This window comes from Canis aureus, chromosome 1 (genome assembly GCF_053574225.1).
Source record: "Canis aureus isolate CA01 chromosome 1, VMU_Caureus_v.1.0, whole genome shotgun sequence".
In the NCBI taxonomy this organism is placed as follows: Eukaryota; Metazoa; Chordata; class Mammalia; order Carnivora; family Canidae; genus Canis; species Canis aureus.
Genome location: NC_135611.1, coordinates 90,048,236 through 90,075,061, shown reverse-complemented (window position 1 = coordinate 90,075,061; position 26,826 = coordinate 90,048,236). Strand labels below are relative to the sequence as shown.

Here is a 26,826-nt window from a genome sequence, read left to right as displayed (position 1 = left end):
TGTGGCTCCTGGCATGTGCAGACAGTCTCTTCCAGGGGCAGAGATCTCTGTAAGGAGTTCGGTGTCTTTTCTGCAGGAGGGTTGTCAGAACCCCAACTCTGTCTCTGTCGGCCTCCCTCCTCCATGATGCTCCATTAGCACAGCCCTCACATCAGCCCTTGGGAAGGCAAACAACTCCTAGTTCCTTCCTCAGTCCATTCTCTCTCTTTTCTGGTAACAGAACTCCAGTCGGTGAGCCTACCTGGGAAGTTCCATTTCCTAGCCTCCCTTAACAGCGATGGCTGATGAGATACAAAACGAAGTCACCAGGAAAGCTCTTCAAAGGGGGTAAGGCTTTTGCTCTTTCCTCATCTCTACTCCTGATACTTTCTGAGGATGTGGTCACGATGGCTGGAGCCCTAGCAGCCATCTTGCGACGGTGAGGATGGATGCACCATAATCGGGGCGGCAGAGCAAAGGAATGGAAAGAGCCAGGGTCACTGATAACATAGTTCTGGGATGACTACCTTTGATCTTCTTGTAAATAAGAGCAAAATAAGTTCCTATCTTATTTAAGCCATCTTCCTTCCATTCCCTGTTACGAGCAACTGAATGTAGTTCCTAAAGAGAACAGCATGGCATCAGAGTTACGAGTATAGATTCCGGAGCCTGAGCATTCAATTCTAAATCCTGCTTTGCTGCACATCAGCTTTGTGACATTAGGCAAGGGATTGAACTTTCTCGTGCCTTAGTTTCTTTACCTGTGATATGGAGGTCATAATAGCTCACCTCGTAATTCTTGTAAGGACTGAATGAGTGAAAACATACACAATGCTTAGAAACTTTGAGTAAGAATTCTTATTGTTCTTACGGGTATGGTTCTTCACGGACCCAGTCTGAGTAAAGAAGTAATTCGTTCAATATGAGAACCATGAAATATTAGAGTTTATATTCCTGTCCCTTGTTTTTCACAATTTTTAAAAAAAATATTTTATTTATTTATGAGAGACACACACAGAGAGAGAATGTGCATGAGTGGTGAGGAGGAGCAGAGAGAGAGGGAGAAGCAGACTCCCTGCTGAGCAGGGAGCCCAACCTGAGGCTCGGTCCCAAGACCTCGGGATCATGACCTGAGCCGAAGGCAGACACCTGATAGATTGAGCCACCCAGGTGCCCCCCTTGTTTTTCCCAGTTAGCAAAGGATGCAGAGATGGAAAGCCTGTCCTGTGTCACACACCTGCAGGAACAGCAGGGTCAGGTGCAAATCCAGAGTCCTGCCGCTCCTCGGCTCATGTCTCCTCAGCCCCACTGTGTCTCCTGGCATGAACCTTACAGAGGCACCCAGATGATGGGTGGGCCATGTCTATATTTAAATCAGATGGTTAAGTTTCTATTTCCCCCAATTGCTCTGGTCTCTATCTGCCTCACTTAGTATGTGCCAAATGATGTTACATTTATCAATCACTTAGTATGTGCCAAGGCCTATTCTAAGCTCTGTGTATTAAGGCATCATATCCTGACACTAGATCTGAGACATAGTTATGATTATAGTTCCCATTTTAAAGATGGAGAAACTGAGGCCAGGTAACTTGCCCAAGGTCACACAGCGAGTTAAGGCACGGTGGGTAATTGAACCCAGGCAACCTGGCTCGGGGGAGCCCACGCTTCTAACCTGCAACACCACATATTCCACCTGGGAAGACACTGGCCTTAGCAGCTAGAATCCAGGCATATGTCCTTGGTCTCAAGTTGAAAGAACTCTGTCTGGAGCCCCAGTTGGTAGGACTTGGCCTTTCTCAGCTGCTTCCCGGTACCTCTTGAGCAAGCCTCTATTCAGGGCCAGTAAAGAAGCAGAACTGCTGGAATGGGGAGCATCTGACAGGGATACAGGAGAAGCTGAGGACTGGCCTCCTCCTGTCCCCCAGGACTGTGCTCCAGGCCCTTTATGGCTGGGAAGGATGATGTGGGGACAGGGCATTGTGGGGGGTGGGGGGGTGGGGGGGGTGGGAAGCAGGTGGCCTCTGCTCCGGCAGAGCTGGGGCAGGTGTGAGAGCGCCGGGGCTCGGCCAGGCCCACCTCCCCGGTGGTCTCGTTCCACTCAGCCCCTGAATTGCTCCGTCCCTGGCCGGCCTCTGCAGGACCCCAGACCCCAGACCCCAGACCCAACGGCCACCTGTCCCAGGTGAAGACTTTAAATCTTGGTTTCCACCTCTTATTCACCAGTGACCTTGGGCTAATTATAACCTTCAGCCCCATTTCCTTCATCTATAAAGTGGGTTTATGGGGATGAAGCGGTGTCAGGTGTGTGAGGATCGAGCCGAGCCGCCACCACAGAGGGCTTCACGGTCCTCGTTGCTGGCTTTTCGTGGAGTGAAGTAGGGGTGATGGCCTAACGAAAAGCACCATCCTGTGTGCCCCCCACTGCTGTAGGACACAGGGCTGTGGGGGCAGGGAATGCACCTTGGGGCAGACCAGGGGCAGGTTCTTGCTGCTGTCCCCTTGGAGCTACCTCTACCTCCCCTGGGTGGGTCTGTGTGGCTGCTGGTCTCATGGAAGGTACAGTGGCCCTTCCCCTCCTCCTAAAAAGCCAGATGTGGGAAGGGGGGTGGCTAGATTGGGGATCCGGGCTTCAGAGGATGTCCAGCCTCACATCTGACACCTGGAAGCAGATTCTGAGGACCTAAGGAAAACACTAGAATCCAGGTTCACCAGATCAGACCAGTGCTTGATGCACATTACACTTGCGGCCTTAACCTCTTACAGGCACTGGACTTCTGTCCTGAAGAGTCACAGAGTCCTGGGGTTCACAGGCTTATGTAATCTTCTCTTCAGTACCAGCCCCAGCAACCCTGGGGTGTGAGAGAGCATGAATGAGCCCTGAGGGCCATGAGCTCGCTCATGAGAGTTGGGGGACGGGGGAGCTAAGAGAGAAAGATAAGCTCACACTATAACCAAAATGGATTTTGTTGTTGTTGTTGTTGTTTAGAATCATTATAGGAACCAGGAGGGAGGGAAAAGCCCGGGCTCTCAGTTTTCCAGCATCCTTGGCCCACTGATGAGGTCTCTGTGACCCTAGAAAAGTGACAAAAGTCATTCCTATGTCCCCCCCACCGATCGCTTCAGCGCAACCCCTCCTGATGTTTAAGGCTTTGTTTTCAAATATTCAAATCTCTTCCTACCTCCTGTGTATAGGGTTTCTACCTACACTATACACAGTTGGTTTTCCTTTGGCCAATTGGGTGAATTCTCGCTCCTTCCTCTTCACGGACCCTAACTGCAGCTTAAAAACACCACCACCCGGGGCACCTGGGTGGCTCAGTAGTTGAGCATCTGTCTTCAGCTCAGGTCGTGATCTGGGGATCAAGTTCCGTATCAGGCTCCCTGTGGAAGCCTGCTTCTCCCTCTGCCTGTGCCTCTGCCTCTCTCTGTGTGTCTCATGAATAGATAAATAAAATCTTTAAAAAAAACAAAAACAAAAACAAAAACGCCAATCACCCCACAGCCCGGTTTTCTGACTCGGTGACCATAGGTACATGAGAAGCCTGTCTGAGTGGGGGAAACCACTTCTATAAACAACTTACAACTAGTGCTGTTGAGGATGTGACCTTTTATCGAAGTATAAAAATCAGTGTAGAGATCACTTAGTCTATGTAAGGATGAGAGTTCAGAGGATGCGATGGACGGAATGTCTGTGTCCTACACCTGCCCCCTAAACTCCTAACACCCCATGTGATGGTATTTGGAGAGAAGGCCTGTGGGAAGAATCCTGGTGTAGATGCCCTTAGGGATGGGACCCCATGATAGGATTAGTGCCCTTGTCAGAGAGCTTTCTTCTTTCCTCCACCATGTGAGGCTACAGGGAGAAGGTGGCCCTGCCAGCGAGAGAGCCCACGACAGGTGCCCAGCCTGCCAGCACCCTCATCTCGGCCTTCCCAGCCTCCAACACCTGGAGAAATAAATGGCTGTTGTTCTGAGCCGCTCAGTATGTGGTATTTGGTTACACCAGCCTGAGCTGAGGCAGAAACGTTAAGGAGAAAATTAAAAACTCAGATTGGCTCTGGTTGCATTGTCTAAAAAGGCTTGAGTCCTTTGGAGGGGGTGGGGGAGGGGTGGCAGCAGAGGAAGGAAGCAGAATGGTGTATCTCACCATCTTGGCTTCCGAAGCCCTGAAGTGTTTTTGTCTTATCACAGGAAAAGGCAGGAGGGGATCCAGGTCCCCACCTGACAGCTGGCTGAGGGGCTGCAGGACTGGCTGGATGAGCAGCAGCTGTGGCGGGCCAGGCCCTGTGGCAGGTGTCTCTGTGGCCGGTCCTCTGTGGCTGGGTCCTCTGTCATCGGGCTGTCTGTGGCCAGTCCTCTGTGCTGGGGCCTCTGTGGCCAGGCCAGTGCCATGACAGCTGGGTCAGAGGCCACTGCCCGGTGGCAGGACGTTGCTGCAGCCCACTGGCAAGTGTACACTCCTGCTCTCAGCAAAGAGGCATCGGAAAGCTCACTTCTGTTTGCAGATCTGGGCTTATCAAGCCACTGCCCCGGGAGCTCACTCCAGGGAAAACCTAAGAGCTCTTCAACCTCCATATTTTCCACTCTTGCATCACCTCTGCTGTCGGAAGCAGAGAGCAGGGAGGAAAGACACGGTGCAAACAGTGTGACACGATATTTACTCTGCTCATTAAAAGGCTGTAACTTGCTAAGGGGACTGGAGAAGCTATTAAGCAATTGGGGGTGGGGTGGGGTGGGGAGGGGAAGGTCTCCTCGTCCATGGCTGTCCTGAGGGTAGGATTTACAGACCAGGAAACAAAATCACGTCTCCTCTTAACAAGACTGCTCTATGGTTCAGTTCTGTTCAGAGCCCCATCTCCCCTACTGCTGTCGTTCCTCCGTCCTCCTGTCCTGGCAGGCTCCCGGGAACGTGCAGCTCTTGCTGACTCCAAAGAGCCCAGAGGTACCCCTGGAGTTTGGGCAGTTGGTTGCTTTACCGGCCACGGCTCCCTCTTCTGATCACCCACTTTGTTCTACCTAAATATTTGAGATGAAGTTTAAGTGATGTTTCCAGAGGCTCCCCCGGCCCTCCAGCCTCTAAGGCACTGTCCCTTTCTGAACCCTGCAACCCTGGATTTCCGTGTCGGTACTTAGCCGTGCACACAGGGGTCCTGTATTCCCACAACTGATCATATCCAGGTTGTGATCTGTCTCCTTAAACATTCCAGAGAGGCCAGGGACACTACCAGCCTCAGGGGCCTTCGACCATAACTTATTTTATTTATTTTTTAAAGATTTATTTTATTTTAGAGAGAGCATGTGAGGAAGGGGGAGAGGGAGAGAGAGAACCATAAGCAGGCTCCCCCCTGAGCAGGGAGCCTGCCATGGGTCTCAATCCCAGGACCCTGAGATCACGACCTGAGCAGAAATCAAGAATTGGACGCTTAACCGACTAAGTCACCCAGGTGTTCCCCCTAAATAATTTGAAGTGAAGATGTGTGAAGAGGAAATGGATTTTAAAAAATTCCCCCAATATTTTTCTAGTTTTTTTGTCCTGTAAAAATGCACTATCGCCTAAAGAAAATGCAGCTTCTGTGTAAGAATTGCTCTCAAATACAAGAAGCAATTCAAATACTAAAATATTAATAAATATAATCTGTGTGTGTGTGTGTGCCATGTATGTGCACAAGTACACGCCCATGGACTGTGTCTCCTCCACACACAGCAAGTGTGCAAACCCCTCACCGGAGCCTATGGAGGAGGAGTAGGTCTCATCCTACCCGACACTGGCATGCTGCTGAGTTTTCAGTGAATTGAGCAAGCCTGTACTTTTAGCCTCCTTTATCCCCCATCTGCCAAGGGAGTTTATTCCTAGACTTGATAATGCTTCTCTGAGGTTAAAAAGAAAGTCTGGTACACATTTTCCTGATGTCATTACCTCCTGTGGGTGAAAAGTCACCATATCCTTCATAATCATTCATTTTAGGGCCACAGGAGACCCCACGGTAACCGTCTGTACCGCAATAGCTTGCAAGACCTTGCGCAAAGACCCACTCCAATGCTGCCCGAACAGGCCACTCTTGATGCCACCCCACAGAAGCATGTCTGACAACAGGGCCACCAGAGACACGATACTTTCTGAAAATCCCAACTTTAGAATTGCCTTTCACCACATTTGAGGCAGGGTCTAGTCTTAAGATTCGAAAAATAAGCTATTGTGTGATATTAAAACTTATGAAGCCAATGCCAACACCCTCTCAGACTTGAAAGTAGTCATTGTAGACGATCAGCAGATGGAAGTATGGGCTATGTGGTTCAACAAGATCTGGATTTGAATTCCGCTCTCCTACTAACTAGCTGTGTGACCTTAGGCAAAATCATTTCCTATCTCCAAACCTCTGTTCCCCCTTTTCCAAAGCGAGGCTGGTGATAATACCTGTCTGATGTGTGAGGCACACATGAGACAATAAACATGAAAGCACTTTATAGTTTAAATGTCGGTTATTTACTGGCACACGCAGCACACTGGCACACTGCAGCTGTGGTTCTCAGCCCTGAGTGTGCATCAGAATCCCTAGAGGGCTTGTTAAAACCCAGACTGCTGGGTCCCACATCTGGAGATTCTGATTCAGTAGCTCTGGTTGGTGCCCAAGAATTTGCCTTTCTAGCAAGTTCTCAGGTGATGCTGCAGCTGCTGGCCTGGGGGGCCACACTTTGAGAACCATTGCACTACTTCCTTCCCAGCCACATTCCTTCTTACCGCATTATGAATTCCTTAAAGCATAATCTCAGCTTGTTGTGATGTCGATAGAGCTTTGGGTCAGCTGGAATTTCGGCCAAGAACACTTGGGCTACTTCCAGTGGTCCCTGGTGAAGAAAGGAACAGAACAATATGAAATTGGAAAGAAAATTAAATTACTTGGGGGGAAAAAAATCTTGGATTGACTTCTGAGTTTGAACACTTAATTCCGTAGGTGGTGTGACCAAAACAAAAAACAAAAAACAAGCAAAAAAAAAAAACAAAAAAATCAAGGAAGGTCCTGAACTTCTTAGGCAACTTTGATTTCTTAGGAGTCTGAACATTTAGGAGAATACTCAGAAGTATAAATGCATTTTCTGTTTTTTTTTTTTAAGATTTTATTTATTTATTTGAGAGAGAGAGAGTGCGTGTGAGCAGGTGTGGGTAGGGGAGGGGCAGAGGGAGAAGGAGAAGTGGACTCCCCACTGAGCAGGGAGCTCAATGTGGGACTTGATCCCAGGACCCCAAGATCATGACCTGAGCCAAAGGCAGTCGTTTAACCAACTGAGCCAACCAGGTGCCCCCAAATGTATTTTCTTAATCAAAGGCTATACTAATAATAGGCTCTCCTTTGTATGTAAAGGTAATACTATTGCATCACAGGGTATGTGCTTTGAGTTGCTTTTCTAAAAATGGGGATTGTCTTGATTTGTCTATTCATATATTCACTTGTTTAGTTGCCCCAGTGGTGGGCGCCATTTTGTGTAACTGCTGCCTTGCGTCAGACATATGCATAGTGTATATGTAGTCCAGGGTTGTGGGCTTATAAAGTCTTCCTTTTCATTAAAGGATTGGGACTTACAGTGAAAACTTCCCAATATTTTCTTTTATCTTGGAAATGTAATAGTCATTTCTCCTCTGCTATTTCTACTTCCCTGATATTATCTGGACACAATTTTTGCAGGCAAGTCCAGCTGTGCTGAGGAATAAGCCACAGTTCTCACTGGGTTTTTGAGTGGAGGTGTAGACAAGGACAAAAATGGGTCTGAAATTAAGGATACCCACTGGACAGAAAGTATGAAGCTAGTACTTCCCTGCATCTGAGACTGGTTTAGTTACATGCTGAGTTTGGGAGTGAGGATTGTAAGGGGTTTGACAATATCCAGCTTGGTGTGAAGTAGCCCAAGAAGCCTGGTCCCTGGTTACTCCTGGCTGGCAAGACCCCTGGCATGCTGGGTTCATTGGGTGACTGACCCAGGGGCTGCATGTTCTAGACCCTTTCCCATCTCTCCTACAGACATTCTTAGATTGGTCTCCAGCTCTGCAATGACTCTGCCTAAATTAGGCATTACTAAGTCCTCTGTAACAGGCCCCCAGATCTGGAACATGCTGCCAAGTCTGGCTTCCAAGTGAAGATCTCTCTGTGAAAACTGTCCTCCTCAGACATGGTTTACTCATGTCTGGGACTTTTCTACCATGGGTTGTTACATGAAGCAGAAGAGGTCTCCTCAAGTCTTCTAAATCTCATAAGTGTTGGGTCTAAGTTAGGGATACCATTTATGTGTGGACCAGGCTTCTCCTCAACCTCGAGAAAGGAGGATGTCGATATATAATGAAAACCAAAATAACAAGAACCAGAGGAGTTGCCACCAGCTGGTTGTGCTCACCTGATTTACAGTAGCTCCGACAGAGCCCTGAAGGACCATCTGAAGCATCTTGGCATCAGGAGGCTCCTGGTTAATGGCGACCGCTAGCTGCAAGGTCTTCTTCTTCATATCTTCAATGGCAACTTCAATTGGTGTCAAAACAAACTGAACATAAGACATAAGAGTAGGGAAGTCATTGTCTGGTCTTGTAAGCCACAGACAAATCTGGAACTATCATACACCTGGATTTGAAGAAGCAGGTAAAGAGCCTTTCAGAGTATTTCAAATAATCTGGATGGGTTAAGAGGAAGGAAAGGCCTAACATTTCTCAAACACTTACTGTATTCCAGGAACTTTGCATACATTTCTAATTTAGTCCTTCAAACCACCTCTGTCTTCTCTCCACCTTACCCAGGGATGAATTGGTAAGGTTAAGGAAGTGCCACCAAATGATACAAGGTAGTAAGCAGGGAGCTTGGAATTTGATCACCATGATGTCTACATTCAAAATCCATGTGTTCTTTCTACACTGTCAAGTTTCCTTTCCAATTATTGAACAAGTTACTTGACTTGGAAAAAGTATTAGAAGCACAGCACTCAAAGTTTTGCCCCACCTTAAAACATGATTTTGGCATCATTTGTACCTTCTCAGACTCACACTGAAGGTGATTTCCTAGTTAACAGAATTCTCTTAAGGGTCAAGCTGCTAGTTGTCAAGTTCTGCGGGTTTGGGGTAGGGTCCTTCCTGAATGTTGCAGGTGGAGTTATGCCCCTACGCCTCAACTTCATATAGTGAAGCCCTAATTCCCAGGACCTCAGAATGTGACCTTATTTGAGATAGGGTCTTTATAGAGGTAATCAAGTTAAAGAGAGGTCACTAGGATAGGCCCTCTACGTGGATGTCCCTAGAAGAAGAGGACATTTGGACACAGAGACATAGGTAGAGGGAGAGGATGTGAAGATATGCGGTGAAGACCATCATCTACAAGCCAAGGAGGGAGGCCCAGAACACATCCATTCCCCCATAACCCTTGGAAGGAACCAACCCTGCCACCATCTTGATTTGGCCCTTGGCCTCCAAAACCGTGAGACAACACATTTCTGCTGTTTAAGCCATGCAGTTCGTGTCCTTTGTTACAACAGCCCTGGCCATCTAACACAGTGAGGTTCTCAGGGAATGAAAAAAGGCCAAGAAAAAAAAAAAAAAAAAAAAAGGCCAAGAAAAGCTGCAAGGATTCTTGGAACGCTGGGTGGCTCAGTGACTGAGTGTCTGCCTTTGGCTCAGGTTGTGATCCTGGGGTCCTGGGATTGAGTCCCACATCAGGTTCCCCACACAGAGCCTACTTCTCCCTTTGCCTCTCTCTCTCTCTCTCTCTCTCTCTGTGTGTGTGTGTCTTTCATGAATAAAGAAATAAAATCTTAAAAAAATAAAAATAAAAGAAATGCTGTGAGGATTCTTACTGGGACCATGAGTTTATTTTGGTGCTATGCCTTCCTGTCCTAGTATTCAGAAGGCCAAAACAATAAGAAATATAATGGATGCGTTCTAAACCAACCTCCTCTTAACTGAGCCACTCATTCAGGACTTCTCTCACCTCTCTGAAGCTCGCTCTCTGATGTGGTTGCTGAACACCCTAGCCGGTGGGCAGTGAGCTCAACCACTTCTGCTCCTGCCCCATGAGACATCCGTTCACCAACCTGATGATGCCTGTTATAGTTGTTATTTTAAATGACCTAATCTAATTAAATAATGCACAAGCTGATGAACTGTGGGTGTGGAAAGAAACAGTACTGTTTCTACAAAAACCACGCTGAACGCCAGCAAAACGTCATGAAAGTGAGCTGCCATAAAGATTCCTGCCATGTTAGGTGTGCCTAAGACAACTGTAAAGGGCTAGGGGCAAGCAAATCATAAAAATCTGGAAGGACTCTGCCCTCATATTGTTTAGCAAGTATCTTTAAGCTTCTCCTCTGCTTTATAGAGATGAAAATTGAAAATTATGAACAGGGTGTTATGGGTGGGGCTTATACTAGAAAGACAATGCTGAATTGTGATCCGCCAACCCCAAATCACAGGGAAGGCTGGGGCCCTATATAAATTGAATGACAAATAAATGTACACAGATGTATTCTAAAGTAAAATAAAGTGGAGCACCTGGGTGGTTCAGTGGTTGAATGTCCGCCTTTGGCTCAGGTTGTGATCCCAGAGTCCTAGGATCGAGTACTGTATCAGTCTCTCTGCAGGGAACCTGCTTCTCTCTCTGCCTGTGTCTCTGCCACTGTCTGTCTCTCATGAATAAATAAATAAAATCTTTAAAAATAAATAAAGTAAAATAAAGTATTTATACTATGTCTAGTTCTGAGATACTTTCTTGTTCAGCCCTATTAAAACAGATTCAAAGTCTTCTACTGTACACAGAACCAGAGAAGAGAGAGGAGTCCTTGCTCTCAGTGTAGAGATGGGGAAGCTGAATGAAAATAAGTGTCTCAGGCAATGTTGCAGGAAGAATCTGGGACTAGAACTCACCTGGTCTCTCTGTCTATTTTACATGAGGCCCCTCTTTTCAAGGGCTTTCTCTCTTGCTGTTCCTGGTCTCTCATAATTCATAACACAACTCTGACTGAATCACATATTTGCTTCTAAACATCTAAAAATTCAATATCAACCATTTAAAATTTAAATATCGATTTCATATAAACATATCATGAAAATATATGTATTAAATACTGTAATTGTGCCATTATATTTAAGTTAAAGATATTACTTCAAAACATAAAATATTTAAATATAAAATGACGCTATAAAATGTGCAGCTGTCTAAATGGGATTCCCTGGAGCCATGAGGATCACAGTATAACCACCACAATATATTTCAAGTGTGTCCTTTTTTTGGGTTCTCACTCCAGTCTGCCATGAAGGAGCATGGAGGAGGTGTCTGTGTGTGTGTGTGTGTGTGTGTGTGTGTGTGTGTGTATGTGTCGTCCTGGGAGGGAGACTCATGCATTCAGCAGTGACCTCAGCCCGGAGCCCATTGGCTCCAGATGCCATTACCTCTTCCTTCTGGATGACGCTGATCCTGGTCTTGATGTAGGGGAAGGCGTGCATGGTGGTCAGGATGGTGTTCCGCCGGTACTGCTCATGCAGGTCTCCCCGGGGCCGCCCCTCCAGGGTGAAGGGGGTGGTGTACATGAACCTCCGCAGATTGAAATTCTTCTCAAAGTAGGTTACCCTGTCTTTCATCTCATACTCATCAAAGTAGGGTTCCACGAAAGTGATCTGTATGTAGGCCTGAGGGGAAGAGGGTGAGGGAAGGAGGAGATGAGCTCGTCTGGATACACTGGGGAGGCTTGCTGGGACACAGCACAGCTGCACCACCCCTGTGCGCACCCCGAAGCCACAGAAGCTGAGAACGTCAGGCCAGACGTCAGCTATCCCTGCTCTGCACCCCTAGGGAGAGACAGGGTGTGAGAAGGACAGGGCAACGTGCCCGTGTGAAGTCAGGTCTCCAAGCTGCCCCTCTAAACTGCCCTAACTGGTCCAACTGAAATTTGGTATGGAAGTTCGCCAACTGCCATTCAGAACAGACAATCTTTCCTTTCTGGAAAAACCATGACCCCTACACACTTAGTAGGATGGCCAAACTGGAGACAAGTGACAAGACTGGGCCCCGCCAGGGATGGAAAGAAGCTGGAACTTTCAGATTCCAAGGGTGGGAATGCAAACTCGTACAGCCCCTTCTGAAGTAGGGTAACAGTTTCTCACTCAGGTACATGACACTGACCATACGACCCAGCAGCCCCAAATGATAGGCGTATCCAAGAGAGATGAAAACTGTACGTACCACAACCCACACACAATGTCTACAGCAGGAGAGTTCATCGTAGACAAGAACCGGAAACAACCCCAACGTCCTTCCAGTGGGAATGGGTAACTGAACGGTGGTACAGCCACACCACAGAACACAACTTAGCAGGACAACTACTACAACATGGATGGGTCTCAAATGCGCTGTGTGGAGGGACAGCAGCCACACTCTCAGGGCTGTGTGACTGCGCTTATTATTGTAGGATTCAATTTACATGACATTCTGGAAAAGGCACAACTATAGAGACAGTAGATCATTGCTGGTCAGAGGTGGTCAGGGGGTCAATACAGATGGGGAGAGGCAGGGGGAAATATCAGGGGGTGATAGAACTTTCCTTCGTGGTGGTGGTTAGATGTGTTTGTCAAAACTCAGGGAACTAAACACCAGAAAGGTGAATTTCACTCCATGTACCTCATTTAATTTTTTTTTAAAGATTTTATTTATTTATTCAGGAGAGACACAGAGAGAGAGGCAGAGGGAGAAGCAGGCTCCATGCAGGGAGCCCGATGTGGGACTCGATCCTGGGTCTCCAGGATCACGCCCTGGGCTAAAGGTGGCGCTAAACCGCTGAGCCACTCGGGCTGCCCTCCATGTACCGCATTTAAAAATGCACATGCATGTACATACACACACAAAAAAAAGAAAATGAAGAAGGGCGCACTTAGTAAGAAAGCAAGCCTCTTAAAAAAAAAAAAAAAAAGAATACAGGACCCCTGGGTGGCTCAGTGGTTGAGTGTCTGCCTTTGGCTCAGGGCATGATCCTCGATCCTGAGATCAAGTCCAATTGGGCTCCCTGCAGGGAACCTGCTTCTCCCTCTGCCTATGTCTCTGCCTCTCTCTGTGTCTCTCATGAATAAATACATAAAATCTTAAAAAAAAAAAAAAAAAAAAAGAATGACAGTGACCTTTGATTCTGCAGCACCCACCCCCTGAAAGGGATGGGGGGATGTCGGTGACCTCGGCCTGTAAATCGTTACTTAGTGTGATGAAATCTGGCTGTAATTCTGAGTTCAGCTTCTCATTTAAAACTCTCACCACCTGCACTGGGCATTTGGAAGGAGGTGAAAAGCACACCATGTGTCAGGGACGTCAATGGTGACTACGCAGCAGGTGCTGTGCACATTTATCTTCCAGGGATCTGCAACACTTCTGTCAAAGCCTAGCTCGGCTCTTACCACACTTACTAGTTTAGGCCTGGCCCAGGGAAGGTGTGTGAAGTGAGCAAATCTTCTGAAATATGCAGAAAAACAAACTCTTAAATTTGGTCAATTCCTCCCTACTTGCGTCATCTCCTTAGGATCCTGGAGGACAGAACTGAGGGAACAGTTTGGCCTCTTAGCTTTCCATTCCTGCCAGATGGCAAACGCTCCCCTGTCCGCCAGCATTTAATCAATACCTTGAGCTCGCATTATTCCCAGCAGCTTAGACAGCCGCATGAAGGCCTCTGTCTCCGACGGGCAGGCTGAGCAGGAAGCCAGCACCCTTTGATACAATAAGGAACATATCGAGTATTTGCACTTGCTGGCACACAGCTTCCAGACCCTTGGCATTTCCTGAGGGATGGGAGGGCCTTTGTTATTCTAACGAGGTGACTCAAGCTTGGTGGGTCCCAGAATGGGGGCTGGTCACCAGAAGACCAGTCACAGTGATTAGAGGGTTGGGACTCTGGGCTGACTTTGGCCTCTGCCAGGGAGGGGAGGCAGGGGCTGGAGACTTGAGTCCAGTAATGTGGCTTGCGAGATAAGCAATCATGCCTGGACATTAAACCCTAGACCCCAGGACTCCTGACAGGTGCACTTGTAGACCTGCTGGGTTGGGCAGGGGAGATGTCCCTGGATTCCAGAAGAGGGTGCATGGAAGTGCTGGGGTCCTTCCCAGACCTTGCTGCCTTGTGTGTACCCTTTATCATAAAACTGCAATTGTCATAAGGCACGTGCCTGAGGTTTGTGAATCATTCTAGTGAATTCCCTAACCTGAGGGCTGCTGTGGGAACCCCCAAATTAGTAACCATTCAGTCAGAAGCACGGGTGGCCCAATGCTGGTGGTGTGGAAGAGAGGGCAATGCTGTGGGGGCCAGAGCCTGTAACTTGTGGAGGGTGACGTGGTCTCAGGGTGGGGGTGGTGAAGGTCCTAACTGGATGCGGCACACCCAGCTGCGGATGGGACAGAATACACCCTCCCAAGTGACAAGGGAGGGCGCTGCAGTCCAAGTCCTTTCCCTCATTCCCCCAACGTCACTGGGTGGGCCCTGCACAGGACTGGAAGAAATTCCTGCAGCCTAAAGCCCCGTGCCTCAAAGTGCTGGCAGTGAGAAGCTTGCCTCGTTTCAATATGTTTGAAGTTGTGAAAAGTTTGCAAAGAAAGGCAATAAAGAATGGTGATCAAGAGGATGGGTTTGAAAGTGACAGATCCTGAACTTGAGTGCTGGCCTTGACATTTGCATGATCCTGGAAAGTTGCTTGACAAAGCACCTCCATTGTCTCATCTGTAAAATAGGAACGACCACACCTAGTTCAAAAGGCTGGAGGATGTGCCTTTGGCCCAGGGCGCGATCCTGGAGACCCGGGATCCCACGTCAGGCTCCCGGTGCATGGAGCCTGCTTCTCCCTCTGCCTGTGTCTCTGCCTCTCTCTCTCTCTCTCTCTGTGACTATCATAAAATAAATAAAAATTAAAAAAAAAAAAAAAAAAAAGGCTGGAGGATGAAATGAAATGAGGTACACAAGGGGCCTGATGCAGTGCCAGGCACACAGCTGGTGTTTAATAAATGGTAGCTCTTAGGGTTCCTGCCTTTGAATATGGTTTCTTTAAGATCTAACCATGTTGAGCCCTATACAAAAAAAGTTTGGGTACATTTAAAGAACTTTGAGAGCCCAGAGAGAGGAGGTCATTTTATGATTTGGGGGATAGAACAAAGGAATCGACTCTTTTGCAAATTTCCCCATACCTTGTTAGGATCCAACTTGGTTTTGTCCACAGGAGTAGAGTCTTTTATCACTTCCACAAATTCCTCACCAAAACACTGGCCATAAAATCCCTAGGCAAGAAGAACCAACAGATTATAAAGACTATTTTAATATAATGCAACTCTGCATCTCAGAAGTGGAATAAGTTTGGAACAAGCATAAGGAAGAATTTGTTCATTGATTATTGGAAGTCCCTCTGAGCTAATGGGGCAAGTTAGCATTTCTGGAGACATAAATAAAAATCTGAGGAAGTGCAGCACTGCATGGTATACGCTTCCCTAAAACAAGTGTGCTTGACTCTAATTCAACCAATGTCTTCGTATTTCCTGAAGCAGCTCCAGGGGAATGGCACTACTTACTTCTTGCCTTTTGTACCCTAGGAACTTGCAGGCCACTAGGCTTCCCAGAATGTGACAAACCACATTTCACAAGAAGACAAAGCATACATTTCTAGTTCTACTTTGGAGAAACATATTAGGGAACCAAGTGGCCTGGGGTCAATTGCCATTCTTCCTTCTCATGAGCTGAGTGACTTTGGACAAGTTGCTCAACCACTCTGGGCCAAGGCCTCTTTGAGTCATGTAGGGATTAAAGTCTCTTGTCTTATTTTCCATGGACGGATAGCATAAAGAACAATTTGGCAACTCAAGTGTTTTAAGTGTGATAGCCACAGAAAAGCATAAGTTTGAAGCACTAGCAAGAAGGCATAAGGAATCAATCTTGAGTTAAGTGTCAGCACTTCAGAAACCCCAGTTACTCAGCTCGAGGGGATTTTGTTTGTAGGGCACCCCTTGACTTTCCTTCTACATTTTTAGGGCTTGGACCTTTCCATGTCTGCTTTCTCACTTTTCTCTATGTAATTTTCTTTTTTTTCTAGCCTTTCCTTTGAGAACATGTCTGCGACATTATGGATCAAATGTAGACAGCAGGTTGGAATTGGGGCTTCCAGTAAAGGAGATGGGACACTGACTCTGATAATCCACAGATGGGGGCTCCTTGGATCAGCTCATAAGGAAGAGCTCACTGTGCTACGGCTCATGGTGTGGCTATTGTGGGCATCTCTGTGTCAGAAGTGGGATGTGTCGTCTGGTGATACCAAAAGGATGGCCCTAACACTTTCTCAGGATAACTCCGTAATTTGGCTACATTAAAAGTCAAGGTAATAATCCTAAAGCTGAAAAACTATTATTAACATTTTGAGAGTGATAGGAAAGCACATGACATTGACCGACTTTTGGGAAGACTTGAAAATAAATACTCATCATATAAATTCACAAACTTTGATGAGCAAACACAGAATCTTAGGGAAAAACTCTCCAAATCCTGCTTTACCTTATGATCTTACCTAATGCCTTCATATTATAAATGCAAGGTGGGAAATTTTTTATACAGATCAATGAAGAATCCATCACTTTTTTGGGGGTAGGCAATGATCCACTCTACCTTGCTTTTGTGAAGTATAAAGTGTCAAGCACTTTTCTTACCTCTAGTCTGTGAGAGATCTCAGGAAGCTTGGTGATAGCAGGCTCTTTGTAAACAAATTCCTGCTCATCTAAATCCCCAAATTTGGATCCATAGAAACCAACTCGGAAGTAAGTCCCAAACATTCTCTTATGACCCTGGTGAGCAAAATAAGACAATTTCTCTTTAGTTAGGTCATTCGTTGAGGATCTATCGGCTTAGAAAGGGCAGGCTTCTCTTATTGTTACAAAGCATTTTGTTCCTATGACTAATATAAACTAAAATCTTGCCTTTAAAAAAATTTAATGGTTATGGAAGAAACTTTGGAAATAATAATAAAGAAATGCCATGAAAGATTTCTAGGACTTCTTTGAAGTGAATTTTAAAAATTCTCACATTTCCTGGTTTTACCATCATTCAAGATCCGTTCTTTCAGAATTGTCTGAACTCTGGTCCTCTGCCTATTTCTAGCTCCTCTCCATTTGGTAAGGGAGAGCTACAGCAATGATGTGCTCAAGGCAAATCACTTGCTAGAGAGGAAGCAGGACTAACTATCTCTGGGACAGGGCCACCTGCTGCCAGGTAACAGGACCTGCTGGCCAGGATCCCCAGCTACCTTGCTAATGATGCTGTCAAAAGCCTTCTGTAGCTTGTCATGTGTGGATGTCAGCTTCCGGAAGTCTCTGTGTGCTTCCAGGATGGGAACGACCAGCTTGTAGACCTCGTTAACTGTCTCGTACAATCCTCCCTTGGAAAGAGAAGAAAATCAACAAGAATTTAGTCCAGTGGAAAGTTAAGAAGAGCATCCAGAGTTCATTATGTGCTGGAGAATGGATTAATAATTGGCACCACAATATTTTACAGAGAAGGAGAGATGTCTGAGCTTCTCTGGGATGGCTGGACCACTCAAACTAAACTAGACGCACGCTGAATGGTACTATATGATGACGTTAAGTGGGCAAAAGTGTTTCCCAAGGAATAAAAACAGACAGGAGACTGGCAGCAGGGACTAGGAACCATTCAGGAAGACAGCTTTGGCATATTTCAATGTCATCAGCAGTCACCCTGTAAGCCAGATGTTTGACACATGTCTGAAAGGAGGACACATGTCTTAAAATTTTGCACCTTAGTGAATTGGTAGGATTCTAACCAATCCATTTTCTGGAATTTTAGGAAAAATAGAAGTATATTGCACTTTCTCAGAATCCCAAAATGGAAAGCAGAAAAAAGAAAAGATAGCTAAAACAAAAAAGATAGTTAAGACACAGAGGTTGTAGGGTAGGAAACCTCGAAATGAAAAGTAGAAAAGAGAAAAAATATAAGGATGAATATAAAATTGGATCAGCTAAATATAGTGAAGTATTAGATATTTACTGGGGGGCGGGGAGGAGAGGGATTATTAACATGAAAACAGGCAAGACGCTTTCTCCACTGTCCTGAATCTCACTGACTTCATCTACTTATGTTTTTTTCTCTTATTAGGAGGGTGTAGACCCAGGGATGCCTGGGTGGCTCAGTGGTTGAGTGTCTGCCTTTGGCTCAGGTTGTGATCCCGGGGTTCTGGGATGGAGGCCCATGTCAGGCTCCCCACAGGGAGCTTGCTTCTCCCTCTGCCTATGTCTCTGCCTCTCTCTCTGTGTCTCTAATGAATGAATAAAGTCTTAAAAAAAAAAAAAAAAAGGAGTGCATAGACCCAGGCTAGGTGAATGAGGGGAGTCTCAGGGATTTGGGCTCCCATAGTTCTCTGAGCTGTTTGTGATAATCCTGAGTATTACCCAGTTGTCAGAAAGGTGAATCTACTCCTTCCCTCTCCTCCCAGTGGCTCCGCCCTGCTATTTTTCTCCAAGAGACAGAAAATGAGAGAGTGAGAACATGCCTCATCATTTGTGATGTAACCCTGGGCAAGCCTTTTTCTACCCTTTTAAATGGAAATAATACAGTGTAACTGCTGCCCAGCCATGAAAACCAGAATATTGCAGTGATGAAAGGCTTTCTCAGCTCCCTTCAGAAGTGATCTAATGTGTATACATCAAAGTCATTGGGGGCCACCCCCTGCTCTGCACACCCCAGCACAGGGTGCGCCTGCCTCGGGGTAAGACTGGCATCCATGATGCTGGGATTTCAGCCCATGTGGAGGCCCCAGAATCCCCGTGAGCACTGACCGTGCTGAAGAGTTCAGCTGCGTGCTCCAGGAGGCCCACGAGGCCGCTCTCGGTGAAGTACCGGCCTGAACACACGCCGTCCTCATCAGGTGACAAAGTGTCATCAGAGACCGCAGACTCCTCCAACACGTTGGAAGAAATATTCTGAAAGAGACCTCAGTGTAAGCCCAGAGAACAGGGGAACCAGACTGACAAAATGTACCATAAGAACCCAAGATGTGGACCTGAGGCAGCCACATTCAAAGACCCTGTGAGGACAGGGCCTGTGATGATACAATATCTGTAATTCCACCTAGAAAGCAGCTCTGGCTTCTGTTCATTTTGAAAGGACACTTTGAGCAACTGGTCTTCAAAACTTACAATTTTCTTTTCCTTTTGACCTTTAGGGCACACATAAAAGACACTTCCTCGGTGTAACAACACCTGGATTACTGTCATGAAACGACCCTATGGGATGTCCAGCAGTGATCATGGTTTTTAAAAGGCAAAGACCAATTAAGACATAACTAGACCCCTTGTTTCAACACCCAGTGAACCTTTGAAATATGCTACTACTGCTCTGATGTTCAGGTGAACAGCCATCTTATATGATAAGAACCTATGAGAATGTCCTTGTGGTGGCCATGTTGATGGCAATGCAACTGTTTTTGTTTGTTTTTAAATATTTTATTTATTGGGCAGCCCCGGTGGCGCAGCGGTTTAGCACCGCCTGCAGCCCAGAGCGTGATCCTGGAGACCCTGGATGAGTCCCACGTCAGGCTCTCTGTATGATGCCTGCTTCTCCCTCTGCCTGTGTCTCTGCCTCTCTCTCTCTCTGGCTCTATGAATAAATAAATAAATAAAAATCTTAAAAAAAAATAAAGATTTTATTTATTTATTCATGAGAGACATAGAGAGAGAGAGAGAGAGAGAGAGAGAGAGAGAGGCAGAGACACAGGGAGGGAGAAGCAGACTCCATGCAGGGAGCCCGACTTGATCCTGGGTCTCCAGGATGACACCCTGGACCGAAGGCAGGAGCCAAACCACTGAACCACCCAGGGATCCCAATGCAACTGTTTTTAATGTTGTCTCCTATTTTGTTCTTTTTATAAGCTTTTCCTTTACACAAACCATAGAGTTTAAAGTCTGCAGCAGAGAGTACAGTAACCAGGGCCCGGGCTAGGGTTAACCAAGTGAGAAACCAAGGATGAAACATGTAGGGAGGCATTCAGTCTCAGGCTCCTTCTAAGGATGACTGAACTTGCATGACCCTAAAAGTGAGTGCTTCTTAAAATTTTGCCCCTTAGGCACCTTTTCAATCACCCCAGCTCTGGCCCTTGCAGTGACTCTCATACTCTAGACATGTTAAGAATCTTTTTTTTTTCAACTTGGCACACAGCTGTGGAAGAAATTCATATAGAAAATAAAAGTAATGGGACATCTTCCCAGCTTAGAGATTGCAAACAGGTAGCACACACGTCAGTCCTTCCTACTCCTATACTCATAACAGGTATAACTAACCAAGTGTAGCACCATTTCCCTTGAAGTTGAGATATACAGTTGACCTTTGAGCATCATGGGTTTGAAGTGCACAGGTCCATTTCTATGCATTTAAAAAAATACATTGGAAAGATTTTTTAAGATTTGTAACAATTTGAAAAAATTTACAAACTGTAGAGTTTAGAAATACCAGAAGTATTAAGGAGAAGTTAGGTATTACTGTAAAAATACAATATATTACACACATAACATACAAAATACATGTTTATCGACTGTTTATGTTACCAGTAGGGTGTCTGCTCAATGCTAGGCCATTAGTAGTTAAGTTTTGGGCAAAGTCAAAGTTACCTGTGGATTTTTGATTATGTGGGGAGACCCCCGTGTTGTTCAAGGATCAATGTAGTCTAAACATTCTTTCAGCTTAGCACTCCAGACGGCCACTACCAATTGACCAGAGTTGGCTTGTGAGGTAAAATCACTGCCTCCTGGCCTGACTAGGAAGACTGAGTGAATCAACTCTAGCAATCAGGGAAGACAGCTGTCACAGTCCTCCATCTTCACATTCAAGACTATAATGTAGCAATATAGGAGGCTCTCGGAATCTCTTGTGGCCAGCTTTTTTTTTTTTTTCAAACCTAGTCTTGCTATTATGATGTTTCCAAATTGGAAGTAACAGAAGGTCCAAATGATTCAGTTGAAAGAATCTAATAACTCCAGAAATGAGTACTATTAGGATTGTATGCAATTTTCTAAGGTCGAGGGACAGAGCTGAAGTATCTGAAGTAATGGTGCCTTATTAGCTGTAACCAGGGGAGAAGGATTCTGGCAAACTTTCTTGGCTTCAGAATCAGGGAGGTAAAAGTAACAGCAGTATCTGAGATTGTATCCATATCTACATTCGTGGAATAAACACTGGAGTCTGGGGCATAGAATGTCAACGATCTCAGTGCCTTGGAATTTAGTGGGCTCAAGGTTTATTTTCCTTGCACAGATTTATTTATCTCCAGTTTATAATTCTTCTCCAAAAATTCAATTTTATTGGAGCAGAAGAAGGTTGAAAACTAGAGCACAAAGCATTTAAGAAATCAACTCTAGACATCTGTGGCTAACGCGGTCCAGAAGTCCTTTGTCCTTCTGCAGAAGAAAGCCTCCTGGGAAACTCCAGGTGTGGACCTCCACTCTGGCCCAGCCAACCAGAGCAGTCCATTTCTCTGGCCATTATGATTGGCTCAGGGATGAGCATATGGCCGTCAGAACCAATAAGATGCATTGAGATTTTTCTCTGCAACTGCTAGTGATGAGCCATCTCTCTCTCCTCCTAGTCTTGAGCCTGGAAAGGCATAGACCTAAATACTTCTCAGTGAGCATGTGAAGCCCATGAAAGGGAAAGCAGAGACAGGAAGTGGTGATAATCCTGAGGTCTGATGATGTGGTTTGGGCCCCTCCTTCCAGTTTGGTAGGTGCTGCTCTGTGCTCATGCAAGCTCATAAATTCCATTTCCATGTTAGGTCTGTGTAGGTTTGGTGTTCTGTCACTTAAAAGCATACAATTCCAAAAAAGATTTGGTACATCTCATTGGAGAGAAAAGAACTGGTTCAAAAGCAACAACATAATTTGGCTTCTCTTCTATAGCTGAGAACAATACCTACCTCACTATGTTCTGTGCATCATGAAGACCTTATAGTTCACAATTCCTTCTGCCTTTCCCTTCCCCTTTCTGGTCCTTCTGAGCTTCCCATGACCCCCAGGCTAGGTCAGATTATAAACACTCATGGTACCTTGTACCTCTTTCTTACAGCATTCATAATTATAATTGAATAAGGAATTGTTAGTTGATGTCATTCTCCCTGGCTAGAATGTAAAGTTCACAAGGACACAGTAAGTGCTCAATAAATAGAAGAAAAATAGAGCTAACTGCCCCCCTGTAGGGACAATGTAGGGTTTTTCTGTTGGTTCCAGAATAACTATTCCATCATGCCTTGGCATGGCTTATCATAGGCAAATCGACTGAATTCTAGGCGAAATTGGAATTCTCTAGCTTACCAAACATGAAAGTCAATAACAAAATGCCATTAATACTTAAGTGATAAATATCAAATAGAAAATAGTAGCTGTGAAAAAGGCATAAAAGAACGATAAATAGTTCAGTTAATGAAGCATGGAAAGAGGATGATCTGATTCAACATTAAGTAAAAAAAAACCTAAAGATTTTCTGGAAATTAAAAGAGTAGCACTTAAAATATTTATCCTTGACAATATCAAACAGACAAAATAAATGTGATGAAAGAAGCAGGTACATCTAAAATGACTTTTGTAACTGTCTTCGCTTTTAGGCAAATGAAAATCAGATGTGGTTTTTTTTTATGCTTTTTGGATAAGAATTTCATTTTTGGCCTCTATAACACACATTTCTGAATTGAGAATAGAAGATATTTGCTGAGGACGAAATGTTAGAATAACACTTATTGTTACTGAAAGCCATAAGAAAGAAGGGGTTAATGAGGAGAAGCAAACAGGTACCCAGGTGAACAGAGTTCTAGGAACTCAGAAACTCCCAGCCCCCCAGCAATGGTTCCAGTGACTTCTTCCTAAAGCTTGGGGAAGCTACTTAGATTGTCCTCTCCCTCTAGCTCACACAGCCATCACAAAATGGTGTTGAAGAATACAGAAAAGAAGCTTTTTATAAAATCAGTCATGTAGATTCAAACAAGGATAAACACTTGTAAGTGACTGTGAGTCTGGCTTGCAAACGGCTCTGTATTGTCCATGGTTTCAAGGATAGTCATTTCTGCAGATTATATCTCTCTTAAAAATGGACTCATAAAACTTTTATTTTCTCTAAAGACTGTATTACACTATTCAGCAAAAAGCTGTCCAAGTGGCCACTAAGCATCCTAGCCTGAGTTAATGTTCAGACCCAGGAGACCATTTATTTCCTTTTGCTAACTGTGGGTCATATTCAGCTCATCCTAAGAAAGCAGTGGTTCAGCTCCCTTTTCTCCTTCTCAAGTCAATGTGGTTCTTCCTTGATTTGGGACTGAAGTGTGGGATGCTACAGAACTGAGGCATGCGATCAAAGGAATGGGTCCTGCGGGAAATCATTTCTCTAGTGTTTGGAAAATACTTACGCAGTTGTCGGTGTACTGCGCCAACTACAAGTCTGAGAAAGAGTTTAAGTGACCTTAGAAAGGCTACTCTCTCAGTTTTGTTATCTGTAAAGGAGGAGTGATAATACCTTGCCTGTCTGCCTATTTCACTGGTTGGTGGGGAGGGTCAAATGCAATCATGGATCCAAGTGTTTGGGAATGTCTAGAGTGCCCATCAACTCTACATTTATTGTAAATAGTTTAAAAAATGAATATGGTAAAGCAATTAGAAGAGGCAGATATAATAAGCTAAGGCAGATTTCTTTCAACCTTGGCACTACTGACATTTGAGGCCAGATAATTCTTTGTGGTGGGAGCTGATATGCATTGTAGAATATTCAGCAGCATCCTTGGCTTCTACGTGTCAGATGTCAATCCCCCCAACCCCCAGTTGTAACAACCAGAAATGTCTCCACTGTCAAACGCCTTCTGGGTTGGGAGGCCAAACTGCCCCCGGTTGAGAACCACTCCTCTAGAGGAAAAGCTGAGCTTGTGCCTCACCTGAAAGCTGACGCTGCCCACGGGCAAGTAGCTGTGGTCCTCCAGCATGCTCAGATATTCGGCCACTAAGGCAGCTGCGTGCACCAGGCACATGGCAGCCTCTGTGTAGCATTTCTTCTTGGTGTGTTTCTCTGCCATGTTCTGGAGCCAGGTCAGCCGCAGATCAGGAGAAGTCTGGTAGCTCTTGGCAATTCTGAGGACAGATTGAGAAAGGTTCAAGGACAGTTGGTTCATGACACTGTTTTCCTATCATGTATGGCCACTTTCTTCCCCCAAGAATTCCCATCCTCCTCCCCGCCCTAAGAGTGTCTCCCTACATGTCTAGAAAATGAGAGAGGAAGCAAACATTTATCAGTCTGGTTGTTTTCACTCCATACAGAGGGTGTGCTGGACCTGGTGGCTCAGTGGCTGAATGTCTGCCTTTGGTTCAGGTCATGATCCCAGGTTCCTGGGATCAAGTCCCACATCAGGCTCCCTGTGGGGAGCCTGCTTCTCCCTCTGCCTCTCTCTGTATGTCTCTCGTGAATAAATAAATAAAATCTAAAAAGTTTACCTGTACATGAGATCCATAAGCATCTCGGGATCTTCTTGAAATTCTCTCATTTTCACTGTGTCATATAAGATGCTATTCAGATTGCAGAGAAGTTCCTCCACCTGCAAGAAAGGGTACACCTCTAAGCATTCCTGGCTTTGTCATCCATGGTAACAAGCTAGGGCTGCACTGGAAGGGTGAGGGATAGCTGTGGATGGGATGCTCTATGGGAGCAGAGCTCGCAGGTGGAGGGGAGTCTAGATAGATCCTGTGTGGCCTACATCTTTGCAAGTCCGTGTGTTTTGGAGGCCTGGATGTGAGCTGGCTGTTGGGATCCATGAATTATCCCTGAATCCTTATAGTATCTTTCTTCCTTTTGTTTAACTTGAAGGGCACCTGGGTGGTTCCGTCAGTTAAGTGTCTGCCTTCGGCTCAGGTCATGATCCCAGGGTCCTGGGACTGAGCCCTGTGTTAGGCTCTCTGCTCAGTAGGGAGTCTACTTCTCCCTCTGTGCTCTCTCTCTCTTTCTCTCAAATAAATCAATAAAAATTTTTTTAAAAATTAATTAATTTGAACTGCTTTTAGCTGTTTGCAACCTGGAAGAGCTCTCACCTGTACTCTGGAACATTAGGGTATTTTATACCAAATAGATGGCAGCTTAGGACCTTAGCTCACATTTCATATCTATCCATTATATATATGAAATATATAATATATATATAATATTTATAATATATATTATATATAATGTGCTATATATTAAATACTCATGCATACATAACATTTAAATATCTTATGCATAAGATATAACTGTTAAATAATTCTATGTGTTATGTAATTACACAACATACACACACGTATATATATACCAGTTTATATATAACTGGCTGACCTCAAACCGGTATGTGAGATAAAGCACACTCTTTGGTTTACCTGGGTAGGGAAAGGAGTGGCCTGCATGGCAGTGTCCTCTTCTGCGTAGGCCAAGATCGTCCTCAAGGATCTTCTCAGGTACTCCTCGTTAAAGTCTGGTGCCTTGCCCACCAGTGATGCCAGAGACATGGTTACTTGCATCTTTACTCTTGCAAAGTTCTATGTCATAAAGAAGAAAAGATGGAGCAAGTAAGAGGCACTTGGCTAGAGGATAATGGAAGGCAGTGGAGCCAGACACCAGGAACTCCCCAATGTTTCTTTGACTCTGTCTCAATCATTTCCTTTTTTTCTCAATGAAATGCGAGGTATACTTTGCACAAGACTCACATCATTGTTTAAATGGCTTAAATGGATATTGCTCTGACATAAATCTGTCAGCTCCCTTTAAATTTTCATTGAGGACTGGATGGCCTCCATGTTGCAAGGCTGGAAGGTTCCTACAAATCTGGGTCTCAAAGATGTATCCTTTTGTGCCAAGATTCCTCTTCTTGGGACTTGACTTAAACTGTAAAAAGGAACAGCATCACCCTGGCCACACTTTCTGATTCTGGACTCTGGGCAGGCAGTAACTTTCTATTTCTCCTTCCCTTCTAGCTCTAGGGAGAAAGATTTATCCAAGGGGCCCCCGAGAAAATGTCCTAAGTATTTTAAATAGTTATGCCTAACATATTATGAGGACCCTGCCTTTTTTCCATGGGCCAATTTATCTTTTAAGAGCACTTGAGCATGCTTGTTAATGTGACCATAGATATAAATACTCTAGATAAACTAAAATCTAGACAAATTTAAATAAACTAAAAATCTAGATAAACTAAAGCAAAGGTTCGCTCTTCTGCAATAAAGTTGAATTCCAAAGGCTGCAAAGCTTCGATTAAAACTCCAGTGCAGATGATACTAATCATTCAAATTCTCGTCCACAGTCAACCAGAATTTGGAAACAAGACAAAAGCTTCTGAACTCTTAACCTGCCTGCTGTATTTTTCCCTACAGATGACAACTTTTAATCTACATATATGCATTCCCTTGTTATTGAAACACACAGATGGAAACCACTGTATTCATCAGTCTTTATATTCACTTCTGGTTGCAAATTCAAAAGCTGCTATCTACCTATCTAGTCAACTGTCTCCTTCACATGGGACAGAAGGAAATTGCAATCCTACAAACTTTCTTCCACCAATGTTTTGCACTGACTTTCTCTCCTGATTCTAGGTCACCCAGCCATCTGAGCTCTTACACTGGTAGCTCCAAAGCTGAACCGCATAAGGAGATAGAGGGTGGCACAGGCTTGGCTCCGGGTGACATCCATGCTGCTGCTGCAGTGGTGTAAGACTCGTTGGCACAGGTCTGCACACTGTTCCACCTCCTCCTCAAACAGCAGATCCCCGAACTAGGAGAGACACAGAGGCCATTAGGCATCACTTGGCACTTTCAGATT

The 26,826-nt window shown here is 45.2% G+C and overlaps 1 protein-coding gene across 4 annotated transcripts in view; it reads right to left on the bottom strand.

Annotated features, from left to right (window-relative positions):
• DOCK8 (dedicator of cytokinesis 8) overlaps positions 1-26,826 on the bottom strand; it is a 229,918-nt gene that overhangs the window by 6,927 nt on the left and 196,165 nt on the right. For all 4 annotated transcript variants that reach the window (XM_077908265.1, XM_077908274.1, XM_077908284.1 and 1 more), the window contains 11 exons: positions 26,626-26,778; positions 25,389-25,547; positions 24,477-24,577; positions 23,924-24,116; positions 18,798-18,941; positions 17,252-17,383; positions 16,659-16,793; positions 15,156-15,245; positions 11,396-11,632; positions 8,365-8,508; positions 6,719-6,825 (listed from right to left, as the gene is read on the bottom strand). In XM_077908265.1, coding sequence (XP_077764391.1) covers positions 6,719-6,825; positions 8,365-8,508; positions 11,396-11,632; positions 15,156-15,245; positions 16,659-16,793; positions 17,252-17,383; positions 18,798-18,941; positions 23,924-24,116; positions 24,477-24,577; positions 25,389-25,547; positions 26,626-26,778 — 1,595 coding nt within the window. The remainder of the gene's footprint in view (positions 1-6,718; positions 6,826-8,364; positions 8,509-11,395; positions 11,633-15,155; positions 15,246-16,658; positions 16,794-17,251; positions 17,384-18,797; positions 18,942-23,923; positions 24,117-24,476; positions 24,578-25,388; positions 25,548-26,625; positions 26,779-26,826) is intronic.